Source organism: Vanessa cardui, chromosome 17 (assembly GCF_905220365.1).
Source record: "Vanessa cardui chromosome 17, ilVanCard2.1, whole genome shotgun sequence".
NCBI classification, from domain to species: domain Eukaryota; kingdom Metazoa; phylum Arthropoda; class Insecta; order Lepidoptera; family Nymphalidae; genus Vanessa; species Vanessa cardui.
In genome coordinates, this window is record NC_061139.1 from 8,337,711 (window position 1) to 8,355,596 (window position 17,886).

General features: G+C 32.7%; 1 protein-coding gene across 1 annotated transcript; it reads right to left on the reverse strand.

The window, feature by feature from the left end:
* Positions 1-479: 479 nt before the first annotated feature.
* On the reverse strand, positions 480-5,787 carry LOC124537102 (protein sister of odd and bowel-like). The gene is made up of 2 exons (XM_047113822.1): positions 4,605-5,787; positions 480-1,513 (listed from the first exon to the last, which is right to left on the reverse strand). The coding sequence occupies exons 1-2, from the start codon at positions 5,657-5,659 to the stop codon at positions 1,138-1,140; spliced, it is 1,431 nt and encodes a 476-aa protein (XP_046969778.1). The 5' UTR covers positions 5,660-5,787; the 3' UTR covers positions 480-1,137.
* Between the last annotated feature and the right edge of the window lie 12,099 nt (positions 5,788-17,886).

A 17,886-nucleotide genomic window follows, 5' to 3' on the forward strand; every position in this document is an offset into this window, starting at 1 on the left:
AAAAAAACTATTCAAACTATTCATCAAAAAAAGCAATTATTCATTTGCAGCCTTCACTTGATAAAGACACACAATTGTACACTAACATTTTTAATGCTTTTGTGCTAAGCGTTTTTCAGGTAATTTACTATATTACATATTGGTGTTATGATGGTTATTTAAACATTCCAAATATGTATTTGTCTCTTTCTAATTAACTGTAAAAAAAATTAAAATAAGAATATTTAATAAATAAGAAAGGAAATAAATATGTTCGTTCCTTTGTTTTTAGAGATATATTTGAATAAAGAATAAAAGTCGAATTTTATGTTTAATCTTTTAATTGCAATATAATATATTTAAATTTTGTACAACGAGTGATATTCACAAAAATAAAACAAGTCTTCAACTTTAATTACATTTCACATTCATTAAAACCAATTAAAACTAAAGTTACAAATTTTCTAATTAATTTTGATTTTATCATAATAATTTGTTGTACTTAATTTAGGACGGATCCATTGTAATTGACTTAGCCATTTATAATCTATATTTACAAATACAAAAAAAAAATGAGATCAGAAATATACAAGATTAAAAAAAATGCGGATATAATACTAGAAACGAGTGAATTCGACATATTGCATATACAACCTTAAATAAAAGAACCTTGACGTAAAATGTACCAAAAATAGTAAAAAAAATTAAATAACATATCAAAGGATTCAATAAAAAACTTAATTTAGTAAATGCAACAGAATGTACAAGCATTTATATCCACTAAAATTTTTCTTGACAGTTCAAAAACATTGTATAAAAATACATAATATTTACATTAAGCAATAATATACGTATTTATATTTATATATGTGTACAACATTTATTGTCAATCACTATTACCTACTAATTGCTAATTTACGAACAGTTTGACATTCTTTATTTAAAGCTCGAACAATGTCTAATGCTGAATATATTAAACAATTATTAAATCAAAATTAAATCCAATATATATAAGCTGTGTACAAAAAAAACAAATAGTTGTAATAAAGGCACTAATGGTACATCTTATACAAGAACTATTTCCGTTTCTTAACATTAAGAAGGCACTGGAAGATTATCAGTCTTATTATTTAACACATTCACTAAACAAAGCAATTATTAATTCTCCTCTTCGGTATCTAAACTATCAATTGGATAATTAGGATTTAGTAAAGGACTTTTATCATTAACACCGCCAGGGGATGTATTTACTGATGATATACTGACTAAATTATGCGTTAGGCTATGACGCCTCAAATCACAGTTGCGTCTAAAAACTTTACCACACGAGGTACAATTATAAGGCTTGATGTCCGTGTGAGTCAAGAGATGGGTCTTAAGGTTCGACCTTTGGTTAAAGCTCCTACTACACACGGGACATTTGTGTGGGGACTCTTCCATGTGTAAAATTTTATGTACGGCCAACGTTCTCGATTGACAGAAGCCTTTTCCACATTCAAGGCACTTGAATGGTTTCTCTTTTGAGTGTATATATCTGAAACAAAAAAAAAATGAATTTACTTATATTATTAACATTAGCTGTTACCTGTCAGCTGGGATTTGAATAAAAAGAGGAAAATTTATCGGTTTTTTTTATTGAATATCCCAAATCGACGGGTCCTAGTCTCCAAACAGTTCAGTTGTTTTACTTGATTGACACACAAAAAATAACATTACATAAATGTAAAGATAACACAGGTCCGTCATAAAGTATTTAGCAACAAAACATTTGATAACATATTTTATTGGCATTGTCGATATAAATCCTTCGTTGAGAAGCAACAATACCAAAACTGTTTCCAACAAATACATATGTTATTTCAGTCCAATTATAATAAATATATCGTTCGAAATGGAACATTAACGCCATATTTCGAACACCTTAGTCTTGTAGGGATCGGAGAACAAACGAGTGCCCCCGGGATATGTGTAATAAATTGGCGTACCCTCTCATTTACGTTCCCAATGCCATCAATTTACGTAACTCAAGGAAGACATTTTGAATTTTATTGAGACGATTTTTAAATGTTACTTCAACAACATTTGTATCCTCATCAATTAAATGGCTGCTCCTTAGATTAAAGCATATTTAATGAGCGTCCAAAAATTCTTTTTAATGTTCAATGTGGATTTTATTACGTGTATTAACGAGCTTAGATAACCGAGTCATCGATATCTGTCTTTTAATAGCTTTAACTTGTATGATAAATCACTTGTACAAGGTATTACATGGACAAAAAACAAACGGGAAATACCTTTTAGCTTTGTTGGATTGAATACAAGAATCTATAATAACGCTTATTACATCATTAAATTTAAGATATATGATTTTTTTTATTACGTAACATTATTCCGTGGTCTTTGAACGTCTGATGCATTATATTCGCGACTATTAATAAGTTTTTCTATTAATGGAAGTTCTGTTGTGGCTTAATTTTTTTTTATAAATAGAACATTAAATCTTCTTATTCAAAATGACAAATGACGATCTGTAAAATATTTATTAACGCCTATAATTTTTCATATTTACATTCAATCGTACATTCATGATCTCGTTCGTGATGTGTATCGTTATCACTACATTATATCTAGTTTATTCAATAATTTCAAATCCCACGGAGTATAATTATATACTCAAACCAATAATAAAGCAGGACGTGATACCCGCAATCGATGATCAGACTCTTAATATTATCAAAACAAATACAACACGAAGAAATAACGACGTGTTCAAAGTAACGTTATATGTGTAATAATCGTTGAGATAACGATAACTGACGATTAAGAGGTACAAGATGATGAATGAAAAAATGATTTGGATATAAAAGAAGATGATAGGGCGATTAGGGAAGGCGCGCGCATTCGGGCGTAGCTTGACACCGGCGCGAGCGCAGTTAGGCCTAACCCGAGTCAACGAGACATTGTTGATAAATTAAACCTGCTATAAATATTGATAGGCTATAAAATTCTAGTTGAGGGCTCTCATTAACTTTTAAAACATGTCAATGTGATGTGCATTTCTATCTTACCAAACGATGAAATGTCATTTTCGATAAAATTATAGTGAAACTGTATTATTAATCGAATTCAAAATATGTATTTGTGATAAATTTTAATTAAGAAGTACACGGTTGGGTTCGTTCCTTAAAGTTGTCTTTTTGAAAACATTATCGACGACTATAGCATGTAATATTCACGCTTTACTAGATACAGATACTCGGGTGATGCTCGATACTCCATAACAAGTAAGGTATGCGTCATGATTTCAGACTAATTTGATATTTTTGTCAGACTAAAATTTTATTTTTTGGAAATGTTCTTCGAATTATAGATTTTTTTTTTAAATTAAGTCTGGTATATTATTTTATACATAATTAAATCATAGAAAGAAAAAAACCATATCTTAATTTCGTGTAGCAAGATATTTACCAAGTGTGATATTTTTTTTGTCATCCACATTAATCCTCGCGTCATGATCACCACGTGCTTTGTTAAAACCCGTCGAACACTCCGGTCCATTATAATGTATCGTGTCAACGGACATCGATTGAACATCGACAGGCCGGGCCGGGCTCGGGTTAACCCTCCGGCGTCTACACAAAATTTATTTTATTGCTATACAGATACGGTGATTTGGTTCGAAATCGCCGAGAGACAGGTGTTAAAAATTCAACACCTTTACATCTCTTAGGTCGAGAATTTGAACAGATAAGCGAAGGAATAGATAATGTACTTCAAACACGTCGATACAATATACGTAATGGCATTATTTATTGGGAACGTCGTTCGAAATTCGGTTTGTTTTCGTCGAATTAAGATTTAGACTTTTTTACTCGAGATAAATATTCAGATAAACAAGATATGCGCACAGGTTTATAAGGAATTCGAAAGATTTAAAGAGGAACAAAACGAAAAGTCAAAATTAAAACGTTCACTTCTCAGATTAGCGATTTTATAATATACAAGCGTGACGGACGACTCGTCGATACGATCTGTCGGGTCCGTACTTAAACCTTTTTGTTTCGAAATATTTTTCTACACCGCCATTATTCAAAAGTTCATAACATTTCGCGTTGATATCCGAGGACCAAAATCTTTTATTGATATCGAAAAATGAGAATCGTGAGCCTTTTAAATGTTTTTCGACACGGCTATAACGTTGTTTTATCTTATATGTACGGGTTGAGCCATCCGATACGGTATTTTAGGATAGTATAAAGTTGAAAGCTCCCATTGATTTAGCTATTTATTCCGGAGACAGAGATAAGCTGTGGGTAATAAATGTCTTTCTTCTGGATAAAATGTTATTATCTACATATACTCAATAATTAATTGTTAGTTTGGTTTACCTATAATTTTCGAGATAGACATTTTAATTAGAAATCAAATAAGTAAAAACATAAAAAATAATGTTATAAATTTTGTCTTTTTTATATTTTAACGTTGGTTGAATGTAACGTAATCAGTATAAAAATATTGGTAACAAAGTTAATTAGTGCGAAATTTAAAAAAAATGTAAAAAGGTTAAAAAACATAAAAAAGTTTTTGTATAATGTAGTGATGAGGAATATCTATGTTGTATTTACCTGTGATCTCGAAGGTGATCTTGCCGTCGGAAAGCCTTTCCACAGATGTCACATGAGTACGGTCGCTCATCCGTGTGGGTTCTTTCGTGTATGAGAAGATTATAAGATTTTGTAAACTGCCGATTACAAAATTTACATATAAACTGTTTTTTTGTTCTTGGTCCGCTGCCTGTAGTTTTCTGCTTATTCGATATGCTACTTCCCGTTGAAGAGGTTGAACTATTGGTTGATTTTGAACTAGATGAATTTGATGGCTGAGGTGAAAGAGGTGGCTGAGAGGGACTCCCATTCATTTGTTGTTGGTACATTGCATTCATCAGAAGACTCGGGTACCCATTATCAAGATTCTGTGATGAATTGTAACAGTAACCTTTTGATGTTGAGTCCAAGTGTTGCTCCAAGGTAAACTCGTCTTCGTTGTCGAGCAGTGCTAAGTCTTCTTCCACTTCCTCCGATAAATCAACATCCTCGGCTGCTATTGCATCAGATAATGGATATTCTTCCGGAGTTTTGGGTGATATTACTCTCGACGTACTTTCGGATACATCTGTTTCGGTTATCTTAGCACTTGCCGTCGCTAGCCTTAGTATATCTTGTTTTGTGGAGGTATTACTTTCACCAGTATTTGGTTGTGTATTACTATTAACAGATGATACAGTGGTAAGGCGTTGAAGAGTTAAATACGATTCTAAAGCTTGTAAATTTAAGGCTGCAGCAGCTGCTGAATTTGACGGCAATAGGGCCGCTTGCTGCAACGAATTCATCATCGCATTTTGAAGCGATATAACTACTCCTTGTAAAGATCGTTGCAGCATGTTCTCTTGTAACAACGCAGCGGACGCAATAGACAGATTTATATTTGTAGTAGTAGATGAAGTTGTTCCCTTACTTGTATTGTTCTTCGTGTCATCAGACGAAGCATCGATGCTCAACAGTCCTGTCATGTCTGTAGATTTGTTATCCTGTATCTGGAGATTGTTTTTCAATTTGATAATAGCGCTTTCCAAAGAGTTGAGAGTTGTCTTGTTCGCTCGTGAAGTGCTTTGCTCTTGCATTTTGTTCAATGGGTTATCATCAGGTGATCACAGTTATCGGAGCACGTGTTGTTGTAAGACGCGGTGGGGGGTTATCGCGTGCGCGTGCGCTATCGCAGACACGGTACGCAGTGGCGTGCGAGGCGGCTGTGCGGTGCGGCGCGACTGAGCCGGCGGGCAGCCAGCGACCGCCCCGCCCCCACCTCCCCCTCGTCTGTCTTCCCGCCTCACAAAAGCTCTCTATTTTAGGCAACTCTTTGTACAGTAATGGTCACCTCACGCTGCCCTAACGACAGACACGTCCATGAGAAACGTTGCGCCAGATTTGTTGGGGCCCTTTCAAGTGTAATGAGATTCTGAATGGAATCGGTCTATGGGAAAACAATCCGAGCGATCGACCCGTTTGTTTTATTAGTGGGTCATGTCACACGCTTTTACAATTTCAAAACTGACCATATTTTATCAAACCGTATCCGCCGAAGGTTTAGTTATAATGTAGGTATATTGGAATGAATAGGTGATAGTACTACGGAGAGTTTCACAGTCATACTTTTATTAACTTAATCATTTACAATGAATGGAAATATAATTTTATAAGATCTTTATCTATGTTAATATTATACATGCGAAAGTAACTCTGACAGTTTACCTTTTGATCCTTCACAGTCACACTACTAAACCTAATTCGTTGTAATTTAGTATAAAGCAAACTTGAAACCCCCCAAAAAACGGCAAAGACTACTTAATGACTAGACTAGACACAGACTTTACACCTAACATCTACATCGAGCGAATCTGACAACTAGTATTATACATGGGTAATTATAAAATAAAATGTACATAAAGTCAAAAGGGAACAACTTAATTTTGAAATGATTCGTACAATAATTAACGAAGAACAAATTATTCTAAAATAAAAATTATGATACGTTGTTAGTGTAATGAGTCGGGAACTCGGGACATAAAAAATATTACAGACATTGGCGCCTATAAAGCAGTGGACAAGCGGAGACAAAAGTGGACATTAAGTAAATAAATACCAAAGCATGCCAGTGAGGTTTTTCGTGTTTGTTAACCACAGATTACATAATGTTTAGAGTGGCCTCAAATTACATCAGTTTTGTATGCAGTAAAATTATCGGTGTTTGTTCGATGCATCATACTTTTATTAAAATTGATAATACCAATTAGATATGATCAAAATATCGTAAAAATTTTATTGCTATTATGCCTTTCTCGGTATTAGATAATGTCGAAATATCGAGCTCAACCAAATAAAAATACAAAACATCTCGTATTAAATACTTCTAGTTTCTCAGTATTATTTGTAAAATCTATCATATTATTACAGAAAGGATTATCTTAACGACCATTCCCATATAATTAATTCTTAAAATTTATTATAAATTATTTGCTCTGATGCCGGATTTTTTTAATTAGTGCCTATTCCAAATTTGCTTAAACAATGTTAAAATTATTTCATAACACTTCAAACTATTTTAAATATTGATTTAGTCACTTCTGTGCATTTGTAAGTCTCTCATCGGAACCTAATGCAAGCTTATAATAAAATTCTGTTCATACAAATGTTTATTAGGTCTGTCGGGTTAAAATTATGCATCCTAATATTTGTTATAAAGGATATAAAGGTTCGAAACTGTGGGAATTTATTTGACAATTACCGTTTGTGACTAAATACGCCAATACTTAAAAATACTTATTTTTATAATTTAATTAATCGTTAATCTAACTTTACGTTAAGTTTATCTGACATATACATAACTTATTTATTCCTTCCTTAATGTTAAGTTAATTGAGCAATAAATTTGACCTGAACTTAGAATTTAACTTAATTCAAACTTAAGCTTTACTTTTAATTAGTTGGAGATTCATTTTATAAGTCTTAATAAATTTTAAGTATATATTACTTTGTTATATTACTATCATATAAAACAACAACATTTTTAAGACACACTATCTTTTCGTAGACTTTGGCTGTATACTAATGTATATATGTGGGATGGCGAGGGTGACTAGTGCAGCTCAATCTTGCTGTGCGTTTTAATAGTCTTCGCGTTTGAACTCCATTTCCACTTACCGTCAGGTGGAGTGGAGTCATATGCCTGACCGGATAATATATAAAAAATGTAATAGGTATAGTTAGGAGTTATTAACTTTCTTTCATTATGGCCGTTGGAGCAGACGAGTCCTAGAGACGAGTCCTAGACCGCGTCTCGGAAATCGTAATGTAGGACGACCTCCAACCCGCTGGTCCGACGACATTCGCAAGATCGCCGGTAGAAGCTGGATGAGGGACGCAGAGGACCGAGCAACGTGGCATCTCTGGGGGAGGCCTATGTTCAGCAGCAGTGATGATGATGCTTTCATTATAATTGTGATTAGAATAAGACTATTCAAAATATGATTACAAAGTATTGATAAATTTTCAAAACTGAGTTTTGTTTACGATATAAATATCAATTTTTTGGTGGTAGGGCTTTGTGCAAGGCCGTCTGGGTAGGTACCACTCACTCATCAGTTATTCTACCGCCAAATAACAGTACTCAGTATTGTTGTGTTCCGATTTGAAGTTTGAGTGAGCCAGTGTAACTACAGGCACAAGGGACATAACATCTTAGTTCCCGAGGTTGGTTGTACATTGACGATGTAAGGAATACTTAATATTTCTTAAAGCGTCGTAGTCTATGGGTGATTGTGACCACTTACCATCAGGTGGTCCATATGCTCGTTCGCCAACCTATACCATAAAAAAATTATATACAAATCATTATAAAAGTACATACAATGCTTATCAAGACCGTGAGGAGCAAGAATATTTCGCTAACAATTCAGATTTTTGGACTAAATTTTAACTAGACCTTATAACACCAGTGAAGGCAAGGCTGGTCGTTATATATTGTATCCGTGTTTAAGAACATTCCCAGACGATTCTTTGGCTCCTATGCTCAAAGGTACTGGAAGAAATCATTTTCTTAACAAAAAGTGATCTATTCGCTTATGACAATGCAAGATGCGTCCTTCCTCATATGATTGTCATCTCGTTTTCAATAAGAAGTGTTCGTTGCTATGTTTCATTTTTGAGCAGCTTCAAAATATTAGCCTAAGTACGTTGAGCTTATCTAGTCGACGTCAATAGTTTAATTTTTTGAATGTTTTGTTACAAGGGCAATTAAAACCAGTCAGGTCAAATACAAATTCAGAAAAAGATTCAGAATTACTGATATTAAATAAGGGAAATTTTGTTATGGGTTATAAGCCTTAGGCTCTGGTGTTCTCCCATTTACCCTCCTAATCATAACTTATCATAAAATTAGAAAATTTTAATTTAATAGGTACCGAAATAAATACGTTCAATTAAAAATTTTAAAATTAAAAGTCGAAACAGGTTTTAATCAATATGAAAAGGATTCGTGTTGATAATTTCATTCGTATTGCCACGAGCCATTATTAGATAGATAAATTAATTGTTAGAATAATTGGAAACAATTTGGCACGTCGAGAGATTTTTTTAAAAGTTTTCAAACAATTTAACATGAAAATAAAAGACAATTATATTTTTAGGTATTTTATTATAATCGGTTTGAATTGGACAGATCTGTGCAAATGTGACGTCACAGAGTTCGTCGGTTTTGATTGGAATGGTTTGTTTGCGTACATAATATTATAATTTGTCAATATTTTTTTTTAAAAGAGAGATAAGCGGATGAGGTAAGAGGCCAACACCGCCCATGTAGCGTGGCACTGTAAGAAATATTAAACAATTGACTTAAGTTCGGGATAAAGAGGTTTTAGTGTCTTAGTAAAGTTATTCTACTCGCTTCTAGATTTTTCTTAATTATTATTACGTAGATACGACAGTTATGTATGACGATAAAATATTAATAAACTTTTTCATTTTTGTATTAAAATATCACGCAACTTTTTACATCATTAATCTTTTACCGAATTTACTTTTAATTTGTGTTTACAATATATTGACCATTATTTTTAAGAGATTAAGAGAAATATTGACCATTCCATACATAACAATGGGCCACCAAACTATACTACACTGGTACACTCATCCGTCAAAGCGAGTACAATAATACGAAGTATTGCTGTAGGGTGGTAGACATCTGATAAGTGGGTGGTACCTAACCAGACGGTTTTGCACAAAGCCCTACCAAATACTTCTTAAGTAAGAAAGACCTCAGACCTGACGGCTTATAACGCATCTATTAATAGACATTATAGATACTTTCTTAATGAGTTAATAAGGGACATTTAATACTACTAACATAATATATAAATTAATATTGAGAAATATATTTGAAACTGCTTTAAAATTGATATATTAGTTTAGAAATATAGATAAATAATTAATAAAATTTAAATAACAAATTGGGTAAGATCACTCGTTTGCCTAACGAGATTATGGATCATGAATATGATTTTTGGGTCACAGGTGTTTGGACCAAGTATTGGTTGATTATAATTTTTAATAGCATTTCATAAAGTTATATGGTACCATATATAATGTATCAGACTCTACGTTTAGTGATTTAAATTTATTTTTCTCTGAGAAAAAAATATTTATATAATATCAAGACTGAGTAGGAAAGTATAAATATGTAGATTTTTAATTTGTTGCACACAATTAAATTTAAAACTCAAGTCCAATAGTAGCTATATGGGCCAGTTATATTGGCTAGAAAGCAAATGTAACGTCCAGCGTGTTAATATCTTACCGCTGAGTCAAAGCCTTCCCTTACAGAAACTATTGGGCTGGAATATTTCACGTTCACGGCATTCAAACAAAATAACCGATTTAGCTTTATAGTATCTATATCACGATCTATATTCGCTTATACAGAAGTGAATTACCCCTCATCTGCCAATTTCAAAACTATAGTTTAGCTTATACGCCTGAATGATTTGAAACTCAATTTCTTTGATATAAATCGTTTTTTTGAAAATTTCAGTTCGTTTGTGGTGATTTTAATATAAATTTACTGCATAATACAACCACAAGTATTAGATTCAGATCATTGTTAAATTCATATAATCTGGTAAATCTGTTCTTAGAACCAACTAGAATAACAGATTCCACAGCAACTTGCATAGACAATATATTTGCAACCCATATTCCACAAAATAAAATGATTATTAATAAACTAAATTCAGATCACTGTGGACAACAGGCTTTATTTAATTTTCATATTAATAAAATAAGCAATTGTGAAAAAATAATGTTTGTTCCTTTGACCAGAAGTCGTATTGAGAAGTTTAGAAGTAATATTATGGCCAATCTTCTTCACCTAACTCTTAGTGATAATCCCAACGTTTTGTATAATAACCTATTTAAATTAATTAGAAACAAGTTTAATGCAATATTCACTTCTAAAACAGTTAATACAAAAAACTTTTTGAAATTCAATGATTGGGCTACTTACTATTGGAATTCATAAAAGTAGGCAACGAAAGTACGAGCTTTATAATGAAAGGACGTACAATCATAGTGCCACTTTTGCCAACTATGTAAGTAACTATTCAAAATTATTTAGAAAAGTTTGCTTTCTGGCTAAGTCTTTAACTATAAAAAATAGAATTAAGATTGCACATAACAAAATAAAAATGACCTGGAAAATTATAAATTGTGAAACTGGTAGAAGTGGTAATCGGAGCTCCGAATTAAACTTAAATTATAATAATAAAGTCATAAATAGTGAACGGGAAGTTGCTTCAGTTTTTGAACAATTTTTTGCTGACATACCAGTTTCTACAACTAGGTTACTTATTTCTTCTCCAGCTGTTGCCGAATCATTGATGAAAGAAAATGTACGAGAATGCAAATCAAAATTTAATTTTACCCCTGTAAACACCAATATCATTATTTGTGCATTTAAATCATTAGACATTAAGAAAACTGCTGATCTATGGGGTATTTCTGTAAAGGTGATAAACTCAATTATTGATGTGATTGCACCTTATCTTGCAATAATATTCAATGATTGTGTTCAACGTGGTATATTTCCTGACCTGATGAAACATAGTAAAGTCATTCCAATATTTAAATCTGGTAGCACTTCAGATCCTAATAACTATAGGCCTATCTCAATATTACCTACCCTCAGCAAAATATTTGAAAAAAATATTTTAAATCAATTATTAGCATATTTCAATAGACACAATCTGCTTCACAGAAAACAATTTGGATTCATGAGGGGTCGCTCGACTACCGACGCAGGTATCGAACTTATAAAAAATATCTATGAGGCCTGGGAGGGGTCGCAGGATGCCTTGGGGATTTTCTGCGACTTATCCAAAGCCTTTGATTGTGTTCAGCATGAAACTCTGGTCAGGAAACTATATCACTATGGAATTAGAGAATGTGCACTCGACCTTCTGACTTCCTATCTTAACAATAGAATTCAGAGGGTTGACGTTAAAGGAACAAGGTCTCCTGGGGTCTCAGTTGGTATGGGGGTCCCACAAGGATCAATTCTTGGACCTTTTCTATTCCTCATATACATAAATGACTTGCCCTCTCTTGTTGGGAACAAACAATATATAATATTGTTTGCTGATGATACCTCTTTGGTTTTTAAAATTAATAGGAAACAGGTTCAGTATGACGATGTAAACAATGCTATGTCCGATATAGTACATTGGTTTAGCGTAAATAATCTTAGACTGAATAATAAAAAAACTAAAATTGTAAAATTTAGCACACCAAATGTGCAAAATGTAAAACCCGATGTACCTATCAATGGGGAATCGATGGATCCAGTTGAAACAACTGAATTTCTTGGCCTTACTCTTGATGCCAAGTTACAGTGGCTCCCCCACATAAACGGATTGGCGGGTAGACTGAGTTCTGCGGCATTTGCGGTCAAAAAAATTAGATTATTTACTGATGTTGATACGGCTCGACTAGTATATTTTAGCTGCTTTGGGGTAACGCAGCCGCTATCCAAACTATATTTGTGCTGCAGAAGAGGGCTATTCGCGCAATCTATAACCTAGGAGCCAAGGAATCATTAAGGTATAGATTTAAAGAAATTAAGATATTGACTGTTGCTTCTCAATACATATTTTGTAATATTTTGTATGTAAGGAAAAATATTAATGTTTTAATGAGAAAATGTGATTCTCATAACATTGGTACAAGGAACAAACACAATCTTGTTACTCCTGGTACTCGACTACATAGGGTCAGTAACTCTTTTGTGGGGCAATGTATACGCTTCTACAACAAGATCCCAGAAAGCGTTCAAAATGCTTTTGTTGCCAAATTTAAAAAAATTGTTAAGGAACGCTTGTGTGCAAAAGGTTACTATACAATTAGCGAGTTTATGTTTGATAGCACACCTTGGGAATGAAACGATCGCCTCCTGGCTATTTCTAATCATATACTACTATGTACCTTATTAATTTGACAAAAAAAATAACAGAAAAAAAAGACCCGCTGAGTTTCTTTCGCCGGTTCTTCACAGGTCAGGGTGTTCCTTTTTCCGAACCGGTGGTAGTGTTTATTTGACAATCAATAAGTAAGTGTAATGCTTCTATATTGAATAAAGGAATTTGAGTTTGAGTTTTGAGTTTTCGAATTAAAATTAGGAAATGACTCCATATGATCCCAAATTTATACAAACTTTACTCGTTCGAACTCGAGTTGGAAAATTAATTACTTATAATTAGATATCGTCACGGCTTTGCTCACATTTTAGGCTTAGGTTGTCAGGTGTGAATAAAAACAATTTCGTAAAATTCGATGATCGATCTATAGTAAAACATCAGATAGATGGTTGGAAAGGGTTACGTTCGCATTTATAATATTAGAATATATTACCTCATGCTAAAAGTATTGCCATATTAAACCCACAAGTACTTAATTTGAAAAGCAATGACATACAAATCTAGTGTTTTGACACGTGAAAAATATGAACAATGAAAATTACAATTCGTAAAAGGCGAATGAACTTATGAGTCAAAAAACAACTCTTAATATCGTCAATTCATAAGATTAGTCAAATCTCCTTATCATTGTATTTCATTTGATATTTTCCATTGCATAAGTAAATAGTACCATAAGTATCATCATTTTATGACTAAGTGTATCTAAGGGTGACGTCATCAAAACGTCTTTTCGTTAATCATTAAACAGCTCGTAAATTTTCCGCTGTTTAGCTGACCATTTTTTTTAAAGAGATGGCTTGCTTTTATTCTTTCGTGAATCTATTTTAATAATCTGTTCTTCTTTACACATATTAGATTTTATTCAAACACCAAAATTAAAATACCTGTACTTTATTCAAGTAATTTTGCAAGCACTTTTGAATCGGCATTTAACAACTATATTAAGGAAAGCTAACATAGGTTCTTAATATTTATACCGAGAGGAACGGAACGATTTTTTGACATTTAACAATACAAGGTACTTAATACAATTATATATATGCATGTAATAGGTATATCCTGGAAGTCAACAACAACAAAGACCAACAACAACAACCTTTTTGTCATCTACATATTTTTGTATCGAGTAATACCTTCGCCTTCTTTACTAATTTTTTTATAAATGATTTGAAATAATGAAACGCCAAATTTAAAAAAATGTTCGAATTACAAACTCAAGTTAAGTTTATACTTATTCACAAAGCCCTGGGTTTAAGCCCGCGCAATGATGTTCTACTAAACAGATATGTCATTAACGCGCACAAAGTGAAGACTAGAAAACATCCTAATTGGGACGTTTGCCTTTCGTTGTTTTCATCATAATTATGCCAGTAATACGTTATAATACATCATAATTATGTAGTAATACGTTTTGCGTAATTAAAACATCTAGTTATCTCTTTTACTTATTGTTTTTATCAAGTTATCCTTTTTACTTGTAACGAAATGTAAAATAAACGGTCCCCGGCGCGGCACACTTTTTTCTGTTGTTTAGTATGGGTATAACATATCTGTTTATTTGAATATCATTGAGCCCGCGATATTCTTTCAACAGCTGATGAGTCTAGAACATCCCTTTGAGCTCTGTATTATCATTTGCAATAAGCTTCTTCTTTCGTTGATAATTAAAAGTATAGTTAGTTCACGTATTACGTATATTATGTTTAAGTAGGTATGTATGTATGTGAGATAGAATCCTACCAATCGTGAATCTAACTGTTTATCTTTCGCAATTTCTCAAGATACACATTGCACAATTTCGCAATTGGCGTTGTCACGGTTAGTGAGTTAACACAAAAGCACCATGCTCCAATAGAGCGTGGTGGTAATTGCACTAACAATTGACATGAGAAACGGGAATGAAGCGGGCTTAACTTGTAATTGTTATACCTTTAGCGAAATCGAATTGCTTAATGCTTAGACTAAGGAAATAACTATTAAAACTTTGGGGTTTCTACTCTGAGAGTACTATATACACAAATTATTATTAAAATTGTTTAATTGGTGGTACCTTTAAAGAGTACTTTTGAATGGTAAGTGATATAGGTTCAGTAACTCCCAAAATTGAAGTTGAATGCTTAATATTTCTTACAGAGTATTGAAAGCTAAATTTAAATACTAAACGTATAAATGCGAAAGTAATATAGTCTGTCTGTCCGTTTTTTCCACTTGAACGTATATATAATTATCATTTGAATTTGAGTTAGTTTTAACTGACAGAAAAAATAATATTTAAAAAAGATAAACTATAAATAAAAATATTAATTTTTAAGCAAATTTATTTAAAAAAAATTGCTTTATAAGCAATGAGTTTTCTTAGATGCTACAGAAATCTTCAAAAGATCAAAAGATCTAAGAACCGAAAATGTACGTTTTTGCCCATATGTACGGGATCTTGAAAAGGAAAGCCTTTTCAGGGACAGTGCAGTATCTACTTGACATACAGACACATTTTAAAAATATTTTCAAAGGATTTTAAATTGTATGTATAATGTTATATTTATGACAAGATTATTATAGATAGATAAAAAGCTATTCCATTCCAACATACTGTAATATTTTACATTACAGATGGCCTATTAATGGAAAAAGAAGAGCAAATGTAAACAAACCAGAGAATAACATATGCAATACGATTTGCTAATAACTTGGTTACATTATTATGTAATTATTCTCGATTAACATATTTATATCTTTAATACAACACTATTACACTTAACTACTTAAATCCACTTTAAATATATGTACATACTTCCAAAGTTCTGATAACGACTTCGTCGACGTTCGAACGTCATTGTTTCATATCATAGTTTCTTTTAGATTTCGACCAATGATGTCATGTCATTTCAAGGTCAAACTTGTTTATATGTTCTCCTCCTGCCATTGGAATTGACTGTACGAACACAGGTCATTGAACTCGGCTTTAATCGAGTCTAAGCTAATTTCAACCTACACAAGATCCTAATCTAGAGTCGTAGATAAATTAATGTCTACAAAAACATAAATACTTATGATACATTTTGTAAATTACTTTAAGAATTTAATATTTCATCAGAGAATTCTAGTAATTTTATTCGAATGGGAAGTATCCTCGTAATAATCATTACGTTACTGATTTCAAATTTCTCTTAACTAATTAAATCGTCAATAAAACCTATGATGGAAATCTCTTTTTTATATTAAAATTATAATGAAACAGGATTGTCGTGTATTTTTATATGGTCAAGGTTTTTGCGTATGCGTCCCAATGGGTTCCACCAACTCATCGATGAAATTATTTCTCAAAAAATATCTCATTAAAAAAAAATATCTTTGGCGGATTTTAAGGGTGAGTGAGCTAGTGTATTGGTAGACGCCACTGACAGAGCGTCGAACCCATGGTTGGTTGCGTATTGACAGTATGGACAATTGAATATACTTCTTGAAATTCTGTCTGTAGACGGTGTCATTTATTATGTACAAATACGCCTAAAATTAAAAATAATGACTTCCTTATCAATTTCGGCCGTGGTGGACCTGACTTGATGCCATTGAATATTTTTCCAATAAAAAAATCATCATTAAACCACGAATTGGGTTGAGCTCAATCCGGGTTTGACTCGTGGAACTGACTCAAGCAAGACAGTCGGTAATCAATTCTTGTAGTTACAAGCTATACATAGGTATGGTCAAGTATCTCAATATTATATACCTATGTAGCGTATTTAGGTTCTATGCGTGTATTGAAACGTTAATAATTTATCCAAGGTATGATTTTGATGTATGACGTACTTCCTTTCTCGTGTGGGCCGCGGTAATGTGTGCAATGTGAGTGCGCCGCGCTTCGAAATTAATTAGTGTAACGGACTATTATGCTTCTCCTATAACATCACCCATCCCCAGGTGTGTTCTTCGAGTGTGTGAAGACCAAGGGAGCGCTCCCAAGAGGAAGAGAGTGTCTTCAAAACCAAGAGCCCAGAAATTGAGGTAACAACTCCCCTTCCTAATCAACTAAAATATACAGTCCACTTATCTCTCGCGCGTACAACCTATAATATTGCATTCTACCTGTGATTGCTAAAATAACTAAAAAAGTGCCGTAACAACATAGGTCCACTATTATCAATAGAAAAAACTAACATATGATTATTAAAACGTCAGTTAATATAATCAATATAATCGTCAGCTTATGAAACATTGGCCCAGTTTATTAACAAGTTGGAATTGTCAGTATCATGACAAGTGATGACACGAAGTCAGGTTCGTGTGGCTCACGCTTTCCCACGCCGGCGTCGCCCGGAGGCTGCGCGCGCTCACGACTCGCGGCAGATATAAAATTAATTTATCTACAACTAATGCGACCACGGTGAAGGGAATGATGTCTGAAACTGATAGCAGCATCAAAAAGTGAATTTAAAAACAATTTATGTACAGGGCTAAAGGTTGAAAGTTGTTTTAATATATTTCATGAAAGCACGGTGAGAAAAGTTCGTGCGTTTATTTGATAAAAAATCGTATTAATTGATTTCCATAGACTACGAACAAAATTAAATAATTAACGCTAAGAATGAAAAGAAAATTTAATAAAATTAAAAAATAATCGGTTATACCAAATTTTAAGCAACAAAATCCCTATTTTTTATTTATTATTTAGTTAAATTAATTATTATTTGATAAGGAAATAAATCTAAATTTTCGATTACTTTTCTAAGTTAATATATAGCATAAAGTCCACTGTGCTATATGCTCAGCAATTTTTAAAAAAAATATTTTATGCGCACATTTCCAAGCTGCACTAATGAGTTTTGGTT

Coding starts and splice junctions, on each gene's coding strand:
- LOC124537102 (XM_047113822.1), bottom strand. CDS start 5,659: ATGCAAGAGCAAAGCACTTCACGAGCGAACAAGACAACTCTCAACTCT. Junction 1,514..4,604: donor GATCACCTTCGAGATCACAG/GTAAATACAACA, acceptor TTTTTGTTTCAG/ATATATACACTCAAAAGAGA.